The 24,253-nt window shown below is 40.6% G+C and overlaps 2 protein-coding genes across 4 annotated transcripts in view; both read left to right on the top strand.

Annotated features, from left to right (window-relative positions):
* LOC146681620 (gamma-aminobutyric acid receptor subunit alpha-5-like) overlaps window positions 1-14,066 on the top strand; it is a 50,234-nt gene extending 36,168 nt beyond the window's left edge. The window contains exons 8-11 of one of the 2 annotated variants that reach the window (XM_085449124.1): window positions 3,090-3,242; window positions 3,508-3,719; window positions 7,447-7,742; window positions 10,857-14,066. In XM_085449124.1, coding sequence (XP_085305250.1) covers window positions 3,090-3,242; window positions 3,508-3,719; window positions 7,447-7,742; window positions 10,857-10,974 — 779 coding nt within the window. In that variant the 3' untranslated portion in view covers window positions 10,975-14,066. Of the gene's footprint in view, window positions 1-3,089; window positions 3,243-3,507; window positions 3,720-7,446; window positions 7,787-10,856 lie in introns of those variants that run through there. The other variant, XM_085449123.1, reaches the window with a different exon arrangement.
* Window positions 14,067-16,767: 2,701 nt separating this feature from the next.
* Window positions 16,768-24,253, top strand: part of LOC146681618 (gamma-aminobutyric acid receptor subunit gamma-3-like) — a 177,567-nt gene continuing 170,081 nt past the window's right edge. Inside the window, exons 1-2 of one of the 2 annotated variants that reach the window (XM_085447684.1) lie at window positions 16,768-17,070; window positions 17,519-17,673. In XM_085447684.1, coding sequence (XP_085303810.1) covers window positions 17,015-17,070; window positions 17,519-17,673 — 211 coding nt within the window. In that variant the 5' untranslated portion in view covers window positions 16,768-17,014. The remainder of the gene's footprint in view (window positions 17,071-17,518; window positions 17,674-24,253) is intronic. The other variant, XM_085447685.1, reaches the window with a different exon arrangement.

Below are 24,253 nucleotides of genomic sequence, written 5' to 3'. Positions count from 1 at the left end.
CAGAAGGTTAATTTACTGTTTATATCTTTGACTCTCTCACTAATAACTTTGACAGACCAAATATGACACTCTAAGATGTGCCAGATCTGAGCTCTGGTTTTTGATCTTGCACTTTTCCCTATTTAGTCCAACATGTTAGTATGTAGAGTAATAGTGGAAGAAAACATTTCAGTCTTGTTAACAAATTATTTTATAGATGCAGTCCTAACCTGTAACATTGCATCTGTCAAAACCTTTATGTCTAACTGTATGCAGGGATACAGTTTGAGATTTAAGATTAACCTCGTTTGCCATGTCCACCTAGGGTTACGGTTTGGGGTTTTTTTTTAGCCACAAGCAAAAGGACACACTTTCAGAGAAGAATACACTTTGGCATTACAGTTTTTCAGTGAAAAGCTTTTCAACTGGGCCTTTCCAGACAAGAAAAAAACTTTAACAAATTTGATCTCTAACCATAACTCCAGATGGGACCACCTGGTGGTTGCTAAGCAGTTACATTTAGTAATATTAGCTATTTCTTGACAATGAACATTGATAATGAGTGGCTCCATAATACAGTGGCTTATACATTTGCCTAGCAAGCCAGATATTCCTGGTTTGAGTCTGAGAGGAAACACGTCTCTCGGTTGTGTCAGGAAGGATATCTGGTGTACAGATCTGCGAAAGCAAGTGTGTGGCGCTACATGTTGTGACCCCTTGTGAATACGGGACTAGCTAAAAGTAGCTAATGAACAGTATTTATGACGTTTTGTGTGTCAGATGCTGGATGGTGTTTGACTTTAATTACAACACTAATCTGAGGCACTCCCCCTTGAGGATGTGAAAGTGGAGATAAGTGAGGGAGTTTTTCTTTAAAGACCTGACATCTTTAGGGTCACGGCTTCTTCCGTCTCAGATACTTTCCTTAAATAACTCCCTGACTCTAAAAGCAGATAAGGCTTACTCTAGCAACAGTTACGTCTACAGTTTGCAGGGACCTCAGGGCTTGTCAGGAACCTTTGCGACGTCAGTGTTGGGACAAAACGCCATATCCTGTGAACCTCTGAAGACCCATCTGGTCACCAGTAACCCATTTAGGGTTAGGAATGGGCTTGGTGTTAGCCTTAATGTCTAGCAAATATCTAATGAACAGTTTTTTTTAGTTTGTATCTTAATACTTTTCTTTTAAGGTACTATAAAAACACTACCACTACCCCTCCCATTATGTCTAACCCTGACACTTGATGCATTGACACTGACTTACCGGGTGTTAAGAAGTTAAATGATCTAGAAGGACATTTTCCAGAGAATAATAAATCATTTTAAATGCTGTGCACACAGCTTTGGCAAAACAGGGCAAAACAGTTTCCCTCCAACTCACCAGTTTACCAGCATGGCTGCATTGTTGCTTGACACAAAAGGGAGTTCCCCACAAACACTGTGAAATACAGATCCTTGGGAGAAAAGTAAAATCCACCAGAGGAGCATGGTCTTCCTCTTTCCTTTGCCCCCGGTCCTTTCAGGATCCATGCATCAAGTGCAAAGGTAACCCTTTGCAAGGGATGTGTCTGGCTGATTCCAGCAGGTGTAGAAGTGGACTGGGTAGTTGTGAACCAGGTGGCCTGGAGTCATGAAGGCATCAGAAGGCCCGAGCGATTAGGTAGAAGAGAGAACTAAGCATGCTGGGGAACTCCAGATCGAGGCATGGCAGTGACAGTGACGTTGATAAGTGTGCGTAGTGGCCGTTCGTCCTCAACACAGGGCAGCTGCAAAATAGAGAAATTTCCCCCGGTTTTAAGCTGATGTCAGCTGATGAGTTCAGCGCGCTTTCTGAATTGCTTTTTCTGTCCTCCCCAAGCCAGTCAGTTCCATGAAGAGCGTTGGAGGTACCAGAAAAATAAAAAGAAAGAAAAACAACATAAAAAGAAAAAAAGAGGTATGCAGATATATCTACACGGCTATCCCCCCTCCATCCCACCAGTGATTAGAAGCAATGAGTGTCCGTCTCCGTGGCTTAGAGCGTGCGCTGAGGTGTGTGTCAACAGCTAGAGATCATCCTTCATGTGTGTTTGACTGTGTCTACGTGTGTTAGAGCCTGGATTGGCAGGGTGGAAAGGGGCGGGGTTTGGAGCTCAGCAATGGATCCCAAGACAGGAAGCCTCAGCACCCCCCTCAACCCCCCCCCCCCCTGCTTTTTAACTCCCTCTCTTTGCGCTCACTGATGGCAGGATGCAGATTGTAACCAGGGATTAGGGAGGTTCAAAAATCCGATTGTGCCTGGAGAAAGCCTCATGTATTACTCTGTTTGTGTGTGTGTGTGTGTGTGTGTGTGTGTGTGTGTGTGTGTGCGTGCGTGCGTGCGTGTGTGTGTGTGTGTGTGTGTGTTTGTGAGGGAGAGAGAGAGCGGCTTGTGTACGTGTGCCCCAGTGTATGGAATACAGTCATTAGGTTTTTCATAGTTTACCAGCACCTGCAGTCACAAACTGCTGCTGGCAATGGAGATTTTTATTTAAAACCCTCAAATGCAATCTTCTGTTGTTTAGCAGAGTATTCTGTCCTCCCACTTCCCACCTCTCAACACACTTTTTACCTCCCACTGTCATGGCCCATTGTTGAACCCAGACATTAACTGCATAATAATCTATTCTCGTGTTCTCACAGTAATTAACACCACTTACGCTAATTTTTCCTTTTAATAACAGACCTGAAGTCAGGTTCATTTTGCTGTTATGTTTAACTGAAATGTTCTCTTTACACATTTTCACCAGTCTCCAACACCTCTGATTATTTCATTAGTCTAATGGTAGAATAGTGGAAAGAAGGGGAGCTTCTCAAATGACACTTTTCATTCCTTTTATCCAGTGACTAAGCACCATTGCAGCCAGTTTACTTGTTTTTTTGATCACACAGCTGGTAGTTTGTTCTAAAATAAAGACATGCCCAATGCGGTAGACTAAACATCTTTTGTTCAGTAAGGAGGTCAAGTCGCACATTAATAATTCCTCTATTCTCAAAGTGCATCTTTAAGTAGATATTTCTGTTATTAGGACGCTGTTGTTTGTTGTCCTTATCTAACCTTATATCCTTTTTATTTGCTTCTTTCCCCTCAGGACAGTATACAGTGATGATGGCCCATTTCTTCCTGAAGAGGAAGATTGGATATTTTGTCATCCAGACGTATATGCCATGTTTCATGACTGTAATCCTGTCCCAGGTGTCATTTTGGCTGAACAGAGAGTCAGTTCCTGCCAGAACTGTTTTTGGTGAGTGAAGCTGCTTACGTACTAATCCTTTAAAAAAAAAAAAGTAAAAAAACTTCTTATTTAACTGGGTAATATTTCCATCATGCGCATTCATACCAGGGAGAATAATAACAGTCGCTCACTGAGCAGCAGCACTGCACAAGCTGACAGTTAGGAGTTATTAAAGTGCCCACCTTCACTGAGTGAGGCCAGTCTGTCATTTGTTTCCAGCTGGCTCATAAAAACTAAATTTAAAATCGTCATGTCTAACTTTGTTTGCACCCAGGGGTGACCACTGTGCTGACCATGACCACCCTTAGCATCAGTGCGAGGAACTCGCTCCCCAAAGTGGCCTATGCTACAGCCATGGACTGGTTCATTGCCGTCTGCTATGCTTTTGTCTTTTCTGCCCTCATTGAGTTCGCAACAGTGAACTACTTCACCAAGAGGAGCTGGGCTTGGGATGGCAAGAAGGCTATGGAAGCACAACACCCTAAGGTACAATTTGTGGGTACTTTGATACACATTTAAGAGTTTATCCTCAGATCATCCAGAAATACCAAAATCGCAAACTTGGCTATGACCTGTGGTTATGAAATATTAGCAGTTGGTTGCAGGGCCTACAAGTGTGGCAGTGTATTTGAGACATCAGCTAAGTTATTACAAACCAGATTGCAAAAAAGTTGGGACACTAAACAAATTGTGAATAAAAATTGAATGCAATGATGTGGAGATGGCAAATGTCAATATTTTATTCAGAATAGAACGTAGATGACAGATCAAAAGTTTAATCCGAGAAAATGTATCATTTCAAAGGAAAAATATGTTGATTCAAAATTACATGGTGTCAACAAATCCCAAAAAAGTTGGGACAAGTAGCAATAAGAGGCTGGAAAAAGTAAATTTGAGCATAACGAAGAGCTGGAAGACCAATTAACACTAATTAGGTTAATTGGCAACATGATTGGGCATAAAAAGAGCTTCTCAGAGTGGCAGTGTCTCTCAGAAGCCAAGATGGGTAGAGGATCACCAATTCCCACAATGTTGCGCAGAAAGATAGTGGAGCAATATCAGAAAGGTGTTACCCACCAAAAAATTGCAAAGACTTTGGAGTTATCATCATCAACTGTGCATAACATCATCCAAAGATTCAGAGAATCTGGAACAATCTCTGTGCGTAAGGGTCAAGGGCGTAAACCCATACTGGATGCCCGTGATCTCCGGGCCCTTAAACGACACTGCACCACAAACAGGAATGCTACTGTAAAGGAAATCACAGAATGGGCTCAGGAATACTTCCAGAAACCATTGTCAGTGAACACAATCCACCGTGCCATCCGCCATTTCCAGCTGAAACTCTACAGTGCAAAGAAGAAGCCATATCTAAGCAAGATCCACAAGCTCAGGCGTTTTCACTGGGCCAGGGATAATTTAAAATGGAGTGTGGCAAATGGAAGACTGTTCTGTTGTCAGACGAGTCACGATTCGAAGTTCTTTTTGGAAATGTGGGATGCCATGTCATCCGGACCAAAGAGGTCTAGGACAACCCAAGTTGTTATCAACGCTCAGTTCAGAAGCCTGCATCTCTGATGGTATGGGGTTGCATGAGTGCGTGTGGCATGGGCAGCTTGCATGTCTGGAAAGGCACCGTCAATGCAGAAAAATATATTCAAGTTCTAGAACAACATATGCTCCCATCCAGACGTCATCTCTTTCAGGGAGACCCTGCATTTTTCAACAAGATAATGCCAGACTACATTCTGCATCAATCACAACATCATGGCTGCGTAGGAGAAGGATCCGGGTACTGAAATGGCCAGTCTGCAGTCCAGATCTTTCACCTATAGAGAACATTTGGCGCATCATAAAGAGGAAGGTGCGACAAAGAAGGCCCAAGACGATTGAACAGTTAGAGGCCTGTATTAGACAAGAATGGGAGAGCATTCCTATTTCTAAACTTGAGAAACTGGTCTCCTCAGTCCCCAGACATCTGTTGAGTGTTGTAAGAAGAAGGGGAGATGCCACACAGTGGTGAAAATGGCCTTGTCCCAACTTTTTTGGGATTTGTTGACACCATGACATTTTGAATCAACATATTTTAACCTTAAAATGATAAATTTTCTCAGTTTCAACTTTTGTTCTGTGATTTATGTTCTATTCTGAATAAAACATTGACATTTGCCATCTCCACATCGTTGCATTCAGTTTTTATTCACAATTTGTTTAGTGTCCCAACTTTTTTGGAATCCGGTTTGTATCATATTCCACAAGAAACAAAGGAAGTGTTGCAAATGATTGATTATGTGAAATAACAATATTGTTGTGTTATGTTTTGTTATCTGACTGGTGCAAATGGTTATCTAACCTTATTGTGGAAATGACAGTCTTCACTAGTGGGGATAGTTACAAAGCTTTCTTCATTATGAATGAGCACACATCTTTTTATTGAATATTTGAAGAACCAGCAAAAAAAACAGAAACTCTTGTAGAGGACATAAAGTCAGAGATAGAAACAACAAGGAGCAGGTGCATCTAGCACAGGTAGAGCTGCTGCAAAAACCCACAGAGCTCAGCAGCCAGCGCAACAAATTCTGGATCCTTGGCTTTTAGTTAGCAGTTAGCATTAGCAGCACATGCTGCGTCCGATGTGAAAGTACCTTTATGCTGCGCACTGTGACTCACAGCCATGATCCCGGGTCAGCCCCGACTTTGTGTTAAACGAATCCTAAAGTATTTCTAACCACTGATATACCAAAACTTTATCCTTTCAACAGCTACTGAAAGTTAGGGGACCTAGCTTCTATCGAATCGTACTTGTACTTAAAACTTGAAATTCTTTTTACACATACAAATCTGTTTCACACACACACACACACACACACACACACACACACACACACACACACACACACACACACACACATTCTTTTTACACATACGAATCCTAATTTACAAGTACAAAACTGATTTACAAGTACAAAATATTTATGACCACAATTTGAGCCCACACAATTTCACTGACAAAAAAACTGAAGCACAGTTATTTATTTGATTATTTGTCAGATCATACCATAAAAAAAATCCAGAAGAAATTCAGTGACTCTACTCTAGGCCTCTAGGCTTATCTGAGAAACAGTACTACTTACTCTGTGGTACTATAGGGTTTTAAACAGTCTTAAGGTCATTACACACCGAACACACTGCAAAAACACCAAAGTGAAATTCCCAGTTCTTCGGATCCAAACTCGTTGTGTATTGTATAAACAGGCAGATCACATTTCACATGCACTGTGAAAAAAATAAAATCATTATAAAGCAATGATAAGCTGTTCCTGATGTTTCTGAACAAGAAAAGGAAGAAACTGAGATTCTGGGTTCCTCTAATTCTCATCAGGCAACACCAGGAAGAATTTCATGGTTTGATCCAGGAGTTGAAGCTGTATGACGACCACTTTCATACATATCTCGGGATGACAGCGGAGTAGTTTGAGCTGTTGTTGGCAGAGTTGAGACCACATCTGAGGAGGCAAAGAAATAATTACAGAGAGCTGATTGTATGTACCGTACTGGTGTGCCAAACATAATCTGATTGGTCAGATTTCTGCTTTTGGATCAGAAAAAGCAAGCTTGGTTCAAAAAAATAAATGCCGCAGTTTTGTCCAGCAAAATCACATCCGGTGTGTCAAGGCCTTCATGCCAAACTAATCATTTTCTGCCTTTAGCTACACAGTTAGCAAACAGATATTAGAGCAGTGTTACATTTACGTGGCACTGAAGCAAGTGAACTTCAGTATAAGTGTTGAAAAAAACAGTTAAGTACATAAATGCACTGTGAGTCATCAGGATATTGAAAGTCACTTCACAGCATGGATTACTATAAATTCTGCTTGGTTTAGTAATCCCAGTGATGTCTAGGACAACCGCCAGGCATCTGTTAACAGCTGCACTAAAACATATATGCACAGTGCAGTCATCATAAATAAAACTCAAACTGACAGAACACCAGTGGAAATCATGCTGCTAACTGATTGAAATTCAATAACTCAGCAGCCCACATTTTACCAGAATGTTCTGCCAGAAATATTTCACCTCAGTAAGGTCACTAATCACTCCAGACAGAACGAAAAACACAGATTCTTCTCAAGCCAGAAAAAAAAACTGTAACAGTAGAGCAAAATGAGGCTTGTAACTAACATTCTACTCAACGTGCTCTGTCCTGCCATAGAAACGAGACCCGATGGTTCTGTCCAAGAAGCCCAACAACGTGTGCTCGGCAGGTGTCAACTACACCCCCAACCTCACCAAGGACACGTCCATCTCCACCATCTCCAACACGACGTCGGTACACCTGCGTTCTGCTGAGACCAAGACGATGGACCCCAAGAAGACCTACAACAGTGTCAGCAAGATCGACAAGATGTCGCGGATAGTGTTCCCTGTCCTCTTCGGAACCTTCAACCTCGTCTACTGGGCCACGTACCTCAACAGAGAACCGTTGTCGAAAGGAGTTGTCATCTCAACGTAATCGCTCTTCTTATTGTTCCTTTTTTTCAGGGGCGTGGGGGGGGAGGGGGGGGCAGTTTGTGTCAGGGAGAAGGGAAGGTTGAGCCTAATAGAAGAGGGGTGATCCATAATGAAAGCAGCCATTGCTACATCTCTCCCTCCAGACTAAACAAATGTGAAAACAAAGAACAAAAACTATACTCACCTATTTAGATCAAGCACTTTGAATGGATGCAAGGCTTCACGATTCCCTTTCCTATTTTTCATGGCCTAAAAAACTGCATTTTAAGACTGCATTAACAGGAGAGAGGGTGCTTTGCTTCTTTCTCATCTGTTCTGCTGCAGTTTGCATGATTCTCACCCCCAAAAAGGGAACATGGACTCCTCTTTGTCTTGAACACCGACCATGTATATGTCAGTCATTGCTTAAACTATGGGAGCACACTTGGTCACTACTACCTGTAGAATTTAACAAAGTAATTTAATGCTTCATGTTCTTACTGCACTGGGCTCATAAACTCTGCAATCTAACTCGCATTTGAATTTTAAAACATGATTTTAAAATGTACCTAATTCCGCGCTATGAGAAAGACGCATCTCTCGAGATTGATGCTGCAAGTGCATTAATAATGTCGTTTTATGTCTCCTTTTTAAAAAAAAAAAAAAAAATCTTGCCAATTCTTTTCCTCTGCCTAACGCAGAGGGTGCTTGTGTCTCTTGTTGTACATCTTTACTTGAAGATTCAAGAACTGTTGCTGCAGGCCTGGTTTCCCAAAAGCACTGGCAGTAAGAGTCTCAAAGTAAAATGTGAGAGGAAAAGAAGTTTTGAATTAAAAAGTCATCATTTAGGGCCAGCAAGAATGTTTGAAAAAAGTGGGTTTTTTTTCTGGCCTACTTACACGAGGGTGACTGGACGGCTGTGGCAGATGTGTTAGCACAAATTAAGGATTGGATATATGTGATTTAACAGAATTTTGAGCCTGGGTCACTCAGTTGGGAAACCAATATGCACAGTTGAGATACCAAATGGAGAGCAAGTCACATACAAATCAGGACAGCGATGTGGACAGTTTTGGGACTGTCGTTCAGAGATGTCCAGACACGCACCCTGCTAATGTGTCCACAGAGAAAACCAGACTCATGTACAGTTCATAACCCTGTTTTGGTTTTTTAAAAAACTGCTGGTGAAATTTACTAAATGAGTACTGTGACAATTTTGTAAGGCACTGACACAGCTGCTATGTATTTGTAAGTGTTCCATTTCCAAATGTGGGGAGGAAAGTATGTAACGTAATCATATGAATGTGGTTTTCTAAGGCTTGCGACAGGTAATTTGCTCCACACTGTGCCGTTATTTAACACCGAAAAGAGCATGCCTTATATTGCACCTGGATGCGATAGTTGTCGCAAGGAGCATTAATTTATGTGGAATGCCAAGGGGAGACGTTATCAGAATGAGCATGTAATTGGTTCGGGTATATGGCTGTGACAAATCTTTGGATCTGCCCTGTCAGCTGCTCACGCTGAACAGTTCGAGCCAAGCCCCACATATTTAGTGTATTTTGATATAACAAAGCAGAACATGCCGCAGAGCATCGGGGGCAAGGAGAGAATTACAAGATGTATACAAGCCATGGCTGTATAGCTGGTAGCAAGGTTAGTTTTTTTGCAGTGTGCAGAGCTGTTTGTAGGTTTTTTCATCGTGTTTCATCAAATAGGCAGCGGGTCATAGTGAAAATAGCAGAGAGCTCAAAAAATAAACAAACTCAAAAAATACACATTGAGCTCTGTAACATCACAAATCGACTTCATACATTTTGTCTACTTTTTAAGTTCTGTCCCAAAAGTATTTTAAGAAAAACTGTAATGTTTGTCAAAATGTCACTTTAACTGTGACGAAGGTGTTGGAGGTGTTCCTAAATATCAGGATTGTGCAGGTGGCTGTGAGTCAGATTCTTTCTTTTGACTTTAATAAATACCTGCAGACCCTTATGCAAAACAACACATTGCACGGTCACAGTACCGTCCTGGGTTTGCAAGTCGGTTGGGATTTGACAGTTAATAATGTTTTGTGTTGTGCGACACATCCTGCACATGGGCTGTTAAACAAATATTTTAGGTTTATAAGGCAGAGCTGGTTGTAGTAAAGTAATAAAGCAGTCTTGGGCTGCGTCAGCCTTTAAGACGACAGTTTCTGACGCAAGACTAATCATTGACCTTTTTAGTAGATTACCTGCAGAACCTTCCACTCCCACTGAGCTATTCTTTTTCACATACAAAAAGTGAATCAATAATTTTCTCACTCATGCCTCTTAATAGCAACACTTGAGAGCTCAGTTCATGCTTTGCACAAAGTCAAAGTATTCTGGGTCATTTAAGCATCTTCTGAGGCTGTTGGAAAATGTTAACTCCAGTCTACAGTGTGTTTGTGAAAGTGAAGTGCTGGGGGGAAAAAAGATGATTATTGTGTCATGTTTCTGGATTCCAGCAGAGCTATACTAGAAAGAAAACCTCACGCATATATCAGCAACAGGAGACAGAAATTCAACAGCTCAGCAGCTAACAGGTGACCAAAGATTGATTGTACCATGAACTGACTCATAACGGTCCACAAAAGTGAGCAACACAGCAGAGCTCTGTCCTCTCAGAATTACTTACTATTGGGTTCAATCGATGGGCTCAAGTTTATCAAAATTGCACCCTGATTTGCATTAATTTACTTCACCTCCGCGAGCTAATCCAATGTCACTGGACTGCATTGGTTTTTTTTCTCAGAATGTTTCTCTGTTTTGAAAGCTTGGTTCGACGAGGCCTTTAAGCTGCAAAGAATTTGGGGAAATAAGGCCGAGTGTCATGAGAGAATCATGTAAATAGCCTTTTTCGTTTTCAACGTAAACAAAAAGACAGATTGTCACATTTGTGTTCTGAAGCCCTTAGTAGAAAAAAAAAGCCCAATGTTGATGTTAATGATGTTATTGTCTTCAATATCTTTTTTCTTCTCTGTACATGTGTGAGTTTGTTTCGTTCTTGTGGCTTGTAGAAGAGCTGATCAAACGTGATCTTTGGACTGATTTGTATTTTATATCTACAGTGACTTAATTAAAGTGACGAGCACACATTTTGTCATTACAGCTCAAGCCTACCTGTTGCACAGCATGTGTTGGTTTGTGGTGAGACAAACTCAGGAATAAGAGGACCCCATGCTCCCAACAGAAATATCAGTTCTTCATATCTATCATATGGATTTTGAACACCAACCTCTCTCACCTGCTGCTGGGAACATTGTCCTCAAAAACTTTAGGCCGCTAAGCAGATATTTATACACTGGCTTGGTAAGAAACCATGTAAATAAGGGTGACATAAGCTGCTATCTGCTTTGCATTGTGTACTTAAGGTGGACTTAAGTGATTTTATTTTGACTTTGTGTGCCAGGATATGCTGTGGTATTTTCGTGCTGTTTAACTGATGTTGAAGCTGTCATTTATGGAAATCTAAGATCCAGCTTTCTGTCAGATCAGACAATGTTTCAGTTTCAGTGCAATGGCAGCCAAGTACAGGATACAGACGAGACATCTCCCCCCCACCAATCTGTAATCTGTCTGTTCCTCGACTTCCTGTTTGTATCTGACACATTATCAAGTAACAGTACACACTTTCTGTCTGTGTATTTCTGATTAGGTCTGCAGTAGTTGAGTTCTTCAACAAGTGTGTTTTTTAAACTAAACAGTTGTTTTTATTGAGCTTTATTTAAGCCTTGTTTTCTAACATATAACCAAAGGAACTATTACTGTAAAAAGTCACTGATAATGTCCCTGACAAACACATATAGCCTTCATTATTTTTTCTGTGGACAGCAGCTTCAGTCTGACAGAAGTTCACTGTATGGACAAAGGTACTGGGTCTCACCTGTTATTCTTTGAATGCTTGTATTTTCAGTCCCATTGCTTCAGCTGTGTAAAATCTAAAGAATCTAGGCCTGTACTCTTTTGTGCTTTTATTTGAGAAAGAATGGGTCTTTCTAAAGAGATCACTAATTTAAGAGTGCTACTGTAATAGAATGAGACATTGCAGCAAGTCCCTTCATCTAATTTTTTGTACCTTTCAGAAATTCCTCAGTAAGCTGTAAGTGGCATTTTTGCAAAAGTGGAAGTTTTTAGGGACCACAGCAACTGAGACACCAACTGGCAGGCCACGTAAAGTTAGAGAGTGAGGTTGCCAAGAGCTGGGGCATATAGTGCATAAGTGTAATCAACACTCTGCTGAAGTGCAGAGTTCCGAACCTCCTCCAACATTACCATCAGCACAAAAAACTGTATAGCAGGAGCTTTGTGCAATAGGTTTCCATGCAGCGCAGCTCCTGTAGGTAGCCCAGTACGTTTGTGCAAATAGTGTATCTCTACAACTATTAGCTTGTCCATAAATTTGGCTAATATGGTAATATTCATGGAAAATTTACAATAACTTTGGTGATCCTCTGACTTTTTCTAGTGCTGTCATCAGATCAAAATTACTGTGGCTGGTGGGTAATATATGGAAAAAATAAAAATAATCCTCCAGTCTATAAACTAAAAATAACATGAAAGTTCAAAAATTTTCAAAAAGAAATTATTTTGACTGTTAACAGGCTAAACAAATACAGCTTACATGATGTTATACCAGATTATAAATATCTGTACCCGCTGCTAAATGCCAGCATATTGGCGTCATCGTTGTTAGCATGTGGATATTAGCATTTAGCTGCATGTAGAATAATAGTAGGCAGACAGATGGATGAACACTTAAATTCAATACATTATAAATCCTCTGATGTTCTCAGTAATTTAATAAATATTTCTGACTGATAACAAGCTAAAATAACATATATGTAAAGTGGCCTTTGTTATACTCAGCATTTATGTGTTATGTTTGATAATATTTGTCATCTTTTTATCAATTTCTACTATTAGTAGCATGCTGGCATTAGCATTTTACTGCATGTAAAACAGTGATAGGCAAATAGCAAACAGTGACCTTCTGAAAAATTAATGAATTGAAGAATGAATTAATAAATCTATGTATAAGCATATTATACCATATTATTAATCATCTGAATAAAACAATGCTAATATCATAATAGGTTTTTAATGCTAGCCAGCTAAATTAATACAACTAACATGATTTATCTGCCTATTAATATTACACTTATTAGCATCAACCTTTTAGCTCTGTCGGTGTTAGCATACTGTACTTGATAGCTACATATTAGCTACATATAGAACGTTGACAATATTTGGCAAACAGACAAATATAGGATTTTATTTTTTCTGCTGTAGAAAACTCAATCATATTAACTATAGGACATCATATATTTAATACTACCCACATTGTAATTCTGTCATTTCCAAAAATTCGGCAAAGCTAATATTATGTTAATATGCTAGGGGCTGAAAGAAGACAAGTAACTCACGTATATCAGCTCATTCACGTGAGCTGTCAGGTCAGAGGATCCCCATAGTGCTGAAACCTGGTAGACTTCCTCATGTCTGTGCACATCTTTCTTGGCGTAAACCAATGCACCCATCCATTTAACTATCTCTCTTTCTGGCCAAGAAACAACCCCACCCGCCTTCCTTCAGCCACTGTGACAGACTCATCTGCCATACATCTGTTAGAATAAGGGATTTAGTTCTGCTTAAGTTGCTTTCACCCATTCAGGGAAGCCCCTTACAGCAAAGGGCTTCTGTCCAATTTAAGCCCTGACTGGCCCAGCCCTCATGACAAACACTTGTTTTTCTCAGTGTGTTGTCTGGACAGCTGTGGCTGATGCATGTTAGGAACAAACTTAGGGTTGATTATATGCCCTTTATCCCAAGCTAGCTCATGGGCAGTGAAGCTGACTGACGCTTTGAACTCTTGGCTGGGGAATTTATTGCACATCCAGCAGCTGGTTTAAAGGACACTTGCGGAGCTACGATAGCAACAGTTGCCTGTTCAAGTAAGGCTAAAGGTGACCAATAAAATGCATAAAGTTGCTCATGTTTTTTTTTTTTCAAGAACTTTTTACAAGAATATTTACGAAGAACCCATCAAACAGACTTTGGCTTAATTTTGCAAAAATGCAGCAAAGCCATTGTAGCTGGGCTTAAAAACGTATTTGTGTCACTCATTCTTTGTTTTATGTACTGTATTTGTTTTGTGTATTATACTGATAATGATCAAATAAAAAGGATTAGCAAAGATGCTATATAGTACATTGCAAACACTACTGTAGCTCAAATGTTGCTTTGTTGAATCCTGATTAAAGCTGCACATATAAAAGGAAATCTGACACTGGTATGTCTGAATCATGTTTGATTGTCTATTGATATTAAATGCTTTGATGAACTACTTAATGCAATTTGGGTCACTTAGAAACATTATTTTTACAAGTAATGCAAATTTGCTTTAATTTGATATAATGTGAAATTCATCAGAAAACTTTTTCTTTTCCATTTTTTTTAGTTTGATCTGCCTAGTATCTAAGAGGGCATACAGAGGCCCATTGTCACTGTGTTTCAGTGGCATATGATATGCTGTGGTATTGTTTTCATAATGATATGGTAGATGATGACATGTGTTTATATTTTCCCAGTTAATGAAGCTGTCAGAGGTTTTAGTTTGACAAATAAACTCTTTATAGCTTAATTAAATGGGACCTGCTAAGCAAAAGTCAGCTTGTACTGCTCTATTAGCGGAGCAGTACACACCTTTATGTTAACCCCTCAGCTTTTCAGTTTCATGCACTGAATAACCTTCATTTATTAGGGCGCACGTCATTGTTTTCCCATACAGCCTTACACACAGTAAGCCAAATGGATTGCTGTGTGTAATGATGACATATTTCATCTGAGATAAAATCTTTGGGAAATGGTTTTCCTAATGATCAGTCGGTCTTTTGCAACAGACAGTTATCAGCCTAGGCAATAGCTTTTATCACTTGTTATCAGTCCTGCACATATCAACAACAGGTGGTGTCATCCACCTACAAGGTGGAGACTGTTTTGCCCGTCTAAATTTAAGTAATAACGAGGAACTGTCAAGCAAATTTGCCTTTTGGACAAAACTTACATCATTTAAAAAAACAACCTTTTTATGTTTACACCAGAAAAAAGATTGTGCTCTGTATAAACTGATCAAGTACATTTCATTTGACCAGATTCCACTGAATTTTATATTCTTCTGATATTTCAAAATTACATCGAAAATATACATGTACATGTAGTTAAATAAGTCAGCATATTGGGCATAAAATATTTTGAGTGTTGGAACTAAAAGTCCTTTTGGTATGTGTACAAACAAAAAGGTCCTGGTTTGGGATAAAATGCACACTTTTCAAATATACACACATTGCAAAGTTACATTTGAAAGCATGCCTTGCAATATTAGCAAACACATTACATGACCTTTGTCACACATAGATGTCGACAAATCTGCTCATCACTGATTATAATGGATAACTGTTTTGTGAGCCTGCTAGAACGTAGAGGAGTGAGCCTACTGACAAAATGCACTCACCACACACTTTACTACTTAAGGAATGATTCAGTTCCTTATAAATGGTCATTTACACTGAATCAATTTAATATTTGATGAACAAAACCTAGGACTTTCACTGTACACATCATACTTTTATCCACAAAGATAATCACAAGCTGCTAATTCTTCTGAATATCTAAACGATTGCAAAGCTATGACAAGAACATCATGTAATTTCATCACTCATAAAAGGAGAAACCATGTCAGTCCATTCACTTTTCAAATTAAGATTGGGCAAACAGTCTTATCACACAAAGTAACAAAGAGGACAGAACTTGCACATTTATTTTTTTTATTCTTAAAGTGTGTTTTGCTGACAACACTGTTACTTCTGTGAGTTGGTAAAATAACTATGGCAACACGATTTTCAATTAATTATGTCATCATTATCAATCAATTATTCCTGCAGGTCTCCTAATACTGTCACTAGTGTGGATAGGCAAAAATAACTACATGTACATGCTTCTTAATTCATTTCATGAGAATTATTAATGAATCACTCCTGCTGGTCCACGCTTGGTCAGCAGGTTATTTCTTTTCGGCTGCAACACTGCGGGAAAGACTTTCTCTTTCTCGCCGCCAGGGGGCAGCGAAGCCTCTCGAGTGGCACTCACTAGTTCAGAAAGGAAAAAAGTCTGGCAGGTTTGTAAGCTGAACGCAGGGCTGCCCTGCTGAGCTGTGGGCCTATTCAGAAAAAAATACTGTGAGGAGGAGAGCTCGCGGTGACTCTGTGGCACGTAAACGGACGTGTAAAGTCTGAACATGACTTCCAAGGGCGATCATCATCATCAGGCAAACTGCAGATATCAGTTCGCACTGAGTCAAACTACATATTATGCTGTTTACTTATGAATTGATGCTTATTTCTGAGACTTTTTCTTTGAATGAAAGGAAGTAACTGAGTTTTGAGAAGTTCCGGTTCTTCTTTTAAGACTAATTAACTAAAACAAGATAATATTGATAATAATGATAATAAAAACATCTGATGGTAATAATGATAATAATAATCACCATCATCATCATCATCATGCCAGAGTCAGAGCAACAAAAGAGGGGGGTGTTTCCGTGTGCAGTTGTGATCCAGGTAGTGTATGAGTCACGCAAGATGCTCATCTCCTAAGGTTCACCACCTCCACCAGCAGCAGAAAGCGCCACCCTGCCACTCTGGTGCCCACACAGGGAGAAGGTGGAGGGAGGCACCGTCGCTGGATCCCGTCAACTAGACTCCCAGCACCCCCCCCCCCCCCCCCCCCCCCACACACACACACACCCCATCCGCCCCTTACCCCCGCCTCCCTTCCCCTCCCACACACACACGCACACACCATCCTCCTTTTGTTTCGGCTACCACCGCTTGTGTTGGGCTGGATCTCACTGATTTATCGTCGGGTGCCTTTCCCGGAGGAAACCCTCCCCACGAAGGAGCGAAGAGGACCAGGAGGAAGTGTGGTGGAGGGAGGTCGGGGGCGGGAGAGAGCTCGCGATCCGCTGCTGTGGTAGTGCTGGTGCTGTTGTTGTTGGTGGTGGTGTTGGAGGTGGTGGTGGCTGTTCGGTGCACATGACGCGCAGGAGAAAAAAGTGCGTGGGCGGATGAGGAAGTTGAGAGCTGGGATTGATGGTTCCACACCTTTTCACTGCGCTGGCACTTGATCGCGGCAGCAACGCAGCAGCAGCAGCGGCAGCAGCAGCAGCAGTCCACCGGTTCCTGCGATCAGAGGTGATCCGCGCGTGGGAAAATGACAATCAAGTTTGTGGTCACCCTCCTCACACTTTTGTTCGCTGGAGGTGCTCGGTGAGTGTCATTTGCACCTTTTCTCTCTCTCTCTCCCTCTCTACGATCAACAGCTGAGAGCAGCGTTAAAGCTTCAAAAGTTCGACTGCTGTGAATGAAATCCCATACATGTGTGAAAGAGCCTGTGTGGTAATGCATGGTTCTTTTTTCTTTTCTTTTTTTCCTAAGGGGTTCCCTCACACACACGCACTCCAACAGAAAGAAAAGGGGGGGGGGGGGGAATAAATGACAGCACCATTTACTGCTGCGCCCAAATCCACAGTCTGGGGGTCTCACTGTCATTTACAGCAGGCTCCAAGTCACCATGAATCAAACATGTTCTTTTTTTTCCTCTTTTTTCATGACAATGTGTTTCTGTTTTAAACATGATTAAGACCTCTCGTTCCCCTCCTCTCCTTTTCTCCTCGCCCCCTCCTCCACCCCTTCTCTTTCTCACACACACAAACAGCTCTGATTTACGGGAATATGGCGACGACGATGAGGATCATCAGGACACCACTGTCAATCAAATGCTGGTGCCCAGGTCGCACCAGGAGGACGCAACGCTCATTCTGAACAATTTGCTCAAGGAGTACGACAAGACTCTACGCCCAGACATCGGAGGTAAGGATCAGAAGTGGTGGAGAGGAGTTGGAGGCTTTTTTGGTTGGAGGAGAAACTTTGGTGATGCTGTCCAGGGAATGGCTCTGTGCCTGAGCTGTCCATGGTGCTGAAACTAGTAGTGCTGCTGTGAGGGTGGGGAGATGACATCCCCTTCCCCTCTCTCTCAATCATTTTAAAATTAGGTTTCTTCAGTTACGCTGGGACAGATTTGGTGGATTTGGGTTTGCTGAGATCTCTGCAAGAATTAGGGATAAAGTCCTTTTTAAGTGTTGAGAACTTTATTTATCTAGTGGGAGATAAAAACTACAGGGGCATCTGAATTTTTCAGTATTTACATCATTTACATGACTAATGGTTATTTGTGTTTCTATCAATAAATTAACAGTAAATGGAGAGGAAATAAAATGTGTCCACTTCTTGGGTTTCTGGCAAATTATCTGCAAAGCTAATTCACTTAAATGCAGTTTAATTCAAAATGCAAATAGGACCATGTTCTTATGTTGGCTCTACATAAGCCAAATTTACAAAGACGTACAGTGCTGTGCAAAATTATTAAGCCACCCGTCATTTCTCTATATTTTGTTAAGAGCATGGGAAATAGCTGCAGAGAAATGTGGGCAAACATGCATGGAAACACAACATAAAAGGCAAAAAGAGTTTGTTTAAACAATAATGGCAGTCAAACTAAATATTGACTTTTAATCTTGTTAGAATCATACAGGCTGAACTCTCTTCAGGAGTAGTTCTCCAGGCTTCTCGAAGGACATTCAAAGCTCTTCTTTGGATGTTTTGCCTTTTGTTTCCCTCTCTATCAGTACTGTTGAGGCCTGGGCTTTGGGGAGGCCAATCCATGATCACTATTGTTCCATTGTGTTTCTACTATTCAGGTATGCTTTTATTGCATTGTCAGTGTGTTTGGGATCATTGTCATGGTGAAATATTTCCACCCAGATACTTTCCAGATCATATTTCTTGGTATATCAAAATCTTACAGTGCTTTTCATGTTTGTAATTCCATCAGTTTTGACAAGGCAACATCACTGGCTCTCAAGTCCTGTGTCAGATCTTTGCTGAATGTTTTTCTAGCTTTTTTTAAGAATGTGACTTTCAGCTACTGTTCAAATGTATGCTGTAGATAGGTTTTTAAGCCTACTTGTCCAGCTTCCTCATTTTTTTAAGGAAACATTGTACACCAAGCCCAGATATGCCAGTTTTTCAGTTAAGTGTCTTTTTGGAGGGTTTGGGGGTTTTTTTTGTTTGTAGATGCGAGTAAAGCAATGGAAACAAATAGTGTGTTTTTGCGACAGGCTGCAAGTAAGAAATTGGTCCTTTGCTAAATTGTCTGCTATGTGTAGACATAACACTGGCTCATCCGTTGATCTTTTGAGTTTGGTGCCTTTTTTATGCTTAACAAACAAAAAAAATCTTGCTTAACACCAGCATGTTGGCATTAGCATTGTTAGCATAGTAGCAGTGACAGTAGCATTTAGCAAAACGTAGCACACCGGTTGGCTTTAACCACTTCAGTTTGAATCAAAAGGTCATTAAATAAATCAAAAAACTAAGAATGTAAATACGAGCACACCGTGCTAGCTTATCTGGCTGTCACTCCCAAACCACAAAGACATTTATCGCTTTCACACATGTAATAGAATGAGTTACCCACAGCTGGCAGGCCATGCCCAGTTTGTGCTGTGTGTGTGTGAGAGAGCGAGGGTGATGACAGGAACACGAGTCCAAATCCTCCCTTGATTGCACCCATGTTCTCGCTGCTGTGGTGCAATCAAAGCCCTGAGCTCCTTGGAGGAGAACATTCCTCTTCAGTGAGGTCTCTAATCAAATGGTTACCGGTTTGTTCCCCGGAGTCCTCTCATTGGTGGGCTGCTGGCTGGAAGGCTTTTCTGTGATGAACGTGCATTTTAGAAGTCATTTGGAGAAATCAAGGCAGCCTGTCTTTATGGACATGTGGTAGAGGAGTCAGAGGTGTGGTGGTTTCCAGTGAGGCGATTTTCACCGGGGTTTAGCACAGTGGCTCAATGTCATTAGACTGACTGCCTTTACTATATTAGCGGCACTATTCTGAATGTGAAGGCAGACATTACTCCAACTGTTTCTGCTGTGACCTTATTTTTATTTCTCTCATATTCCAATTTACGCTCGACATTTGGTAACATTCTCCTTGTGTTTCTTTTCCCTTGATTCAGAGTTTGCATTTACAATCAGCAATACAATCTGATATGTGTAGGCCATTTGGGAGCTGCTCTACTCTAATTTTGTTTTGCTTCCCGCAGCTCACTGTGATATTTTCCACTTCCACTTCACTTAAATGTTGAAATAAAATGCAAGCATTTTTGACAAGCTTCCTATACAGAGGTAATTTTTGTCTGAAATATTCTGTATTTTTCTATTAGTTCAGCCTACATTAGGATGAAAGACATTTTGTACCAACAGCCATTCAAAAAGTTTTCAGAAGCTGCATACAAAGTCCTGCTTAAGCAGAACTCAAGGACATATCCACAGTCAACACGGGAGGGGGTGTGTGCAAATGCAGGTCTCGCTGGGATGAGACCTAAGAATGGATTACTTATTGAAATGGTAGTGATTTCAAAGTGAACAAATAGTCAGTGTGTCTCTGTTGAGCTACATTTATTGGTACACTTGTGCTGTACGACAACTGAAGTCCAACTTGTGAAGTATCCGGAAAGATGTTTGCACCATTTGACTGCAACTCGACAGCTACTGGCAGTTATTTTTGCATAAATTTCATGCGTAAACTGTGCAATAAAATATAGATCTAGCCATGCAATAAAAAACCAAAGACAATGTTAAAATCAAATAAACCCTGCTTTATGTCCAATGTCCAGCAGAGGGCGACTCCTTAGACTTCTATACAATTTGAATTATTTTGCAGCCAAAGAGAAAGTTTTGCTTCATTTATGACTTCAGTGAACACATTACTGTTGGGTTTGTGGTCTTAACTAATATTTTCAACACTGATTAAGTAAATCACAGAAACACTGTAAATAAAAAGGAGAGTAATGCAGGGTACACTTTGGAGCAATAATTCCCAAATTCCCAAAAACCAGAAAACCCCAGGGAGCCAACCCCTAAATCTTCACTCTAATCAAAATGTAAGAGACAGTGATGCATTTCCATGAAAATCTGCAATTTTTTGTTATCACAGAAGCACCTTTCAAAAGATGAACCAGATTATATGAATTTCATATATTCGGCTTCCTTCACCTTTTTGCCGTATTCCAGTTCCTCTAAACTTTGTCTTTCTGCCATTTTTTCCCTGCTCAAAAAACTCTTAATCCTCTAAATGTCATCTTCCCCACTCTGAACACTTTATCACCTTAGGAGCTCTTTTAAGGGCTAAGATACTTGGTGAATCACTTACCTATGCCAGGATTTGGTCCTGACTTTAAGAGTGAATTCTTAGTAAACATCATAATTCTGAGAATTTTTTTTAAAACTTCATCTTATTAAGCCTCAGTCAGATGCTACACTCTTCACCCTCAGGTTTATACTAAAAAGCCTTGCTTTTCAGGCTCTGGTGGGAAACACTGTATCTTCCAATCATTAATAATGTTTATTTGTCTTTCTCGGAATGCTTGAAATGATTCCCAGATATCATCAACAATTATTTTCCTCCCTCTCTCGCGCGTTCACCAGCAGCTTGCTCGGATCGGTTCAGCCTGGTAGTTCACCTTGCGGGAAGAGGGGGTGGGCATGTGGGGGATCACCCTACGGCTCTGCTTCCATAATTAGGGATGAAATTTTGATGAGATCCAGTTGACAAACCTCAGTGTCGTCCATGAAATGTTAATTTCTTAGCAGGATTATGTGAAGCAGTGGAAGCACGTGTGCATGTGTGTGTTTGTGTGTGCGTGTGTGTGTGTGTGCATGGGAAAACGTGCACAGACAACACACTTACAAACATACTTGGAGATGACGCTGAGTCAAAGACAGATCTGGGACATTTAAGTCATTGTAAAAGAGAGTGGGTTCTGTTGAGATCCGCTGCAATGAATCTCTGAGAAAACACACACACACACAGCAAAGAAAGTAAATTCACACGGATAGAAGCCACTGAAGTCAGCACTGTGAGGCTCATTTCTAAGACACACCTTGATTTTGACTAAATCAAAGTCATCCTCACACACACACACACACACACACACACACACACACACACACACACACACACACACACACACACACATATAAAAACACTGTATTTCTGTTTGCCTCTTCTCGTCTGTAGTTGTGCTTGTTTATAAGCCGCTGGCTGTGGAACCAGAGCACATACTGTTGTTTTAAGAAAATGTGAAATTTTACTATTAATTGGCTGCTAATTTCTAAGTTGAACATTTGTGTCTCAAAGCAAGGTTCACTTCTTCAGCACAGAAAATCTGCATAATACTAAATTCTTCGACAGTGAAGACAACAATTTTCCTCGCCTGAAAGAAAATCTGCTACTATTAGCTAACTAACATTGGCATTATCAGCACTGACAGAGAGAAGTGCAAAGAAATTCACCACCTGGTTACTTTGTACAGCAGTATGCCAATTGAAGCACAGCACAAAGTTATTAATAACGTTATTCTGTTTATTTTTTTCATTGACAGAAAACAGCTTTTTAAATTGATACACTATGGGTACAGTAAAGACCATACAAAGGCACGTAGAACAATATTTTATTATTATATGGTATGACAAAAAATAGTCAAATACAATGAAACATAAAAATGTAACAATACCTTTGCCCTAATTAGATCTTAAGTTTTATTATGTTGAATTAAATAAATACAAATAGCCTCAAAATTCACATCAGAAAGGAGTTTGTGTGTGTGTGTGTGTGTGTTTGTATGTCTGTGTGTAGTTGAGTGTGTATTTATATCTTTGTGGGGACCAGACATTTAAAATTTACTATACATAAGGACCAACAGCCCTTATGGGGACCAAAATCCTGGTCCCCACAAGTTTGAAGGCAATTTTGAGACTCAAACTTTGATTTTCGTGTAGGTTTTGGTTAGGTTTAGGGTAAGGGTTAGGCATTCATTTTTCATGGTTAGGGGCAAGGGAAAGGATTACTTCAATTAGAGGTCCCCATAAGATATGAATACCCAACATGTGTGTTTGTGTGTGTGTATTATAATCCTAAAACTATGTGAAATGCTCAGTGCTTTCAGTCAGGCTTTGACTAATCAAGCTTTTGTCCCTTATGCTTCAGATTTTAACTAATCTATTTTCTATAAATTCTCTGAAATTCAAAGACCTTTGAGATATTTTACTTTAGAATGGATAAAAAGGTTTCAACACAGTGAAAATCCAAAAAATCCAAGAGACTACAGTATAACAGGGTTGTTAACTTAGTGTCTCTGTTTGTTTTCCTCCTGTCACATCCAGTCTTGTGAAGTGAGCAGCGAGTCTAATCTTCATATAAAGTGGGTGACTGGTCCACTTGAGAAGGGAAAAGCTACCCACATATCCTCCAAGCAGAGCAAGTGTTGAGCCTCACCTTAAGCGATAAGAAGCAGTTCCCCTTAGATGAAGATGAGATGCTTTTGTGTCCCTATTGTGTCACTTTCCTTTTGGATTCAGAGTGTGATCACTGTGTGAGATCTGGGTGATCCTCATGTACTGTGCAAAGATGCATTGGTGTATGTGTCAGTGTTTGCGTCTGTGGAATCGAGGACAAAGAGGGCTGGAGTGGAAGGCTTTGTATGCTGCGAGGGCTCTTCAGCCACTCACATTTAAAGTTTGGAAGCCAGGATGATTCAAGGAACTCAATTAAACTTGGGTCTGAGGCGCATTCTAAAAATACAAAGGGCCAACAAATTAAAATCTTCATTTAAGACAGATTCAAGTTTTATTTTGACTCCAACAAATATCACCCTGCTGTCATTAATACTCAGCAGATCACCAAATGGGACTGAAAATACCTCTTAACTGATGCATCACTTCCTTCTGCTAAAAACTACAGTGCATTAGTTTGATTTATGTGACACCAGTTCAACACAACAGTCTATATATTGCAAAGTAAATACACTACAGAAAGACAGTCCCAGTAATCTGATGATCTCTATTAGTAAGCACTCGGAGACAGTGGGGATAAAGAACTCACAGCAGAAACAGGCTCATGGATGGACAGACATCTATTGCAGGGTGAAAGGAAAAAAAACAGAAAAGAGAGATACATGCATAGTGAAATCACAAATAACAACAACGACCACCAACAAGCTACAGAAGAAAGGGGGCATATCTTTTGTTTTGTTTTAATGATATTAATGTTCATCCATTCTCTTCTTCTGTGCAGTCTTTTTTCTGCTTCTCTGCATAGGCAGAGAAGCCCATGCCTCCCTCTCACCAACCACCTCCTCCAGTTCACCCACTTGAACACCAGGCCCACTGAGAGATTTCTCCAGTGTGTCCTGGATCTACCCTGGGGCCTCTTCCTGGTGGTATATGCCCAGAACACCTTCACCCAGGAGGGACTCAAGAGCCATCCCGTTAGATGGCCGAACCACCTCAGCTGTCTCCTTTCAATGTGGTTGAGTAGTGGAGCTGCTCTGAG

This window comes from Copadichromis virginalis, linkage group LG23 (genome assembly GCF_057382275.1).
Source record: "Copadichromis virginalis isolate Kocher_CV1m ecotype Utaka linkage group LG23, C_Virginalis_male_GT1.1, whole genome shotgun sequence".
NCBI classification, from domain to species: Eukaryota; Metazoa; Chordata; class Actinopteri; order Cichliformes; family Cichlidae; genus Copadichromis; species Copadichromis virginalis.
The sequence above is the reverse complement of the archived record's forward strand: the minus strand, read 5'-3'. Positions and strand labels throughout refer to the sequence as shown.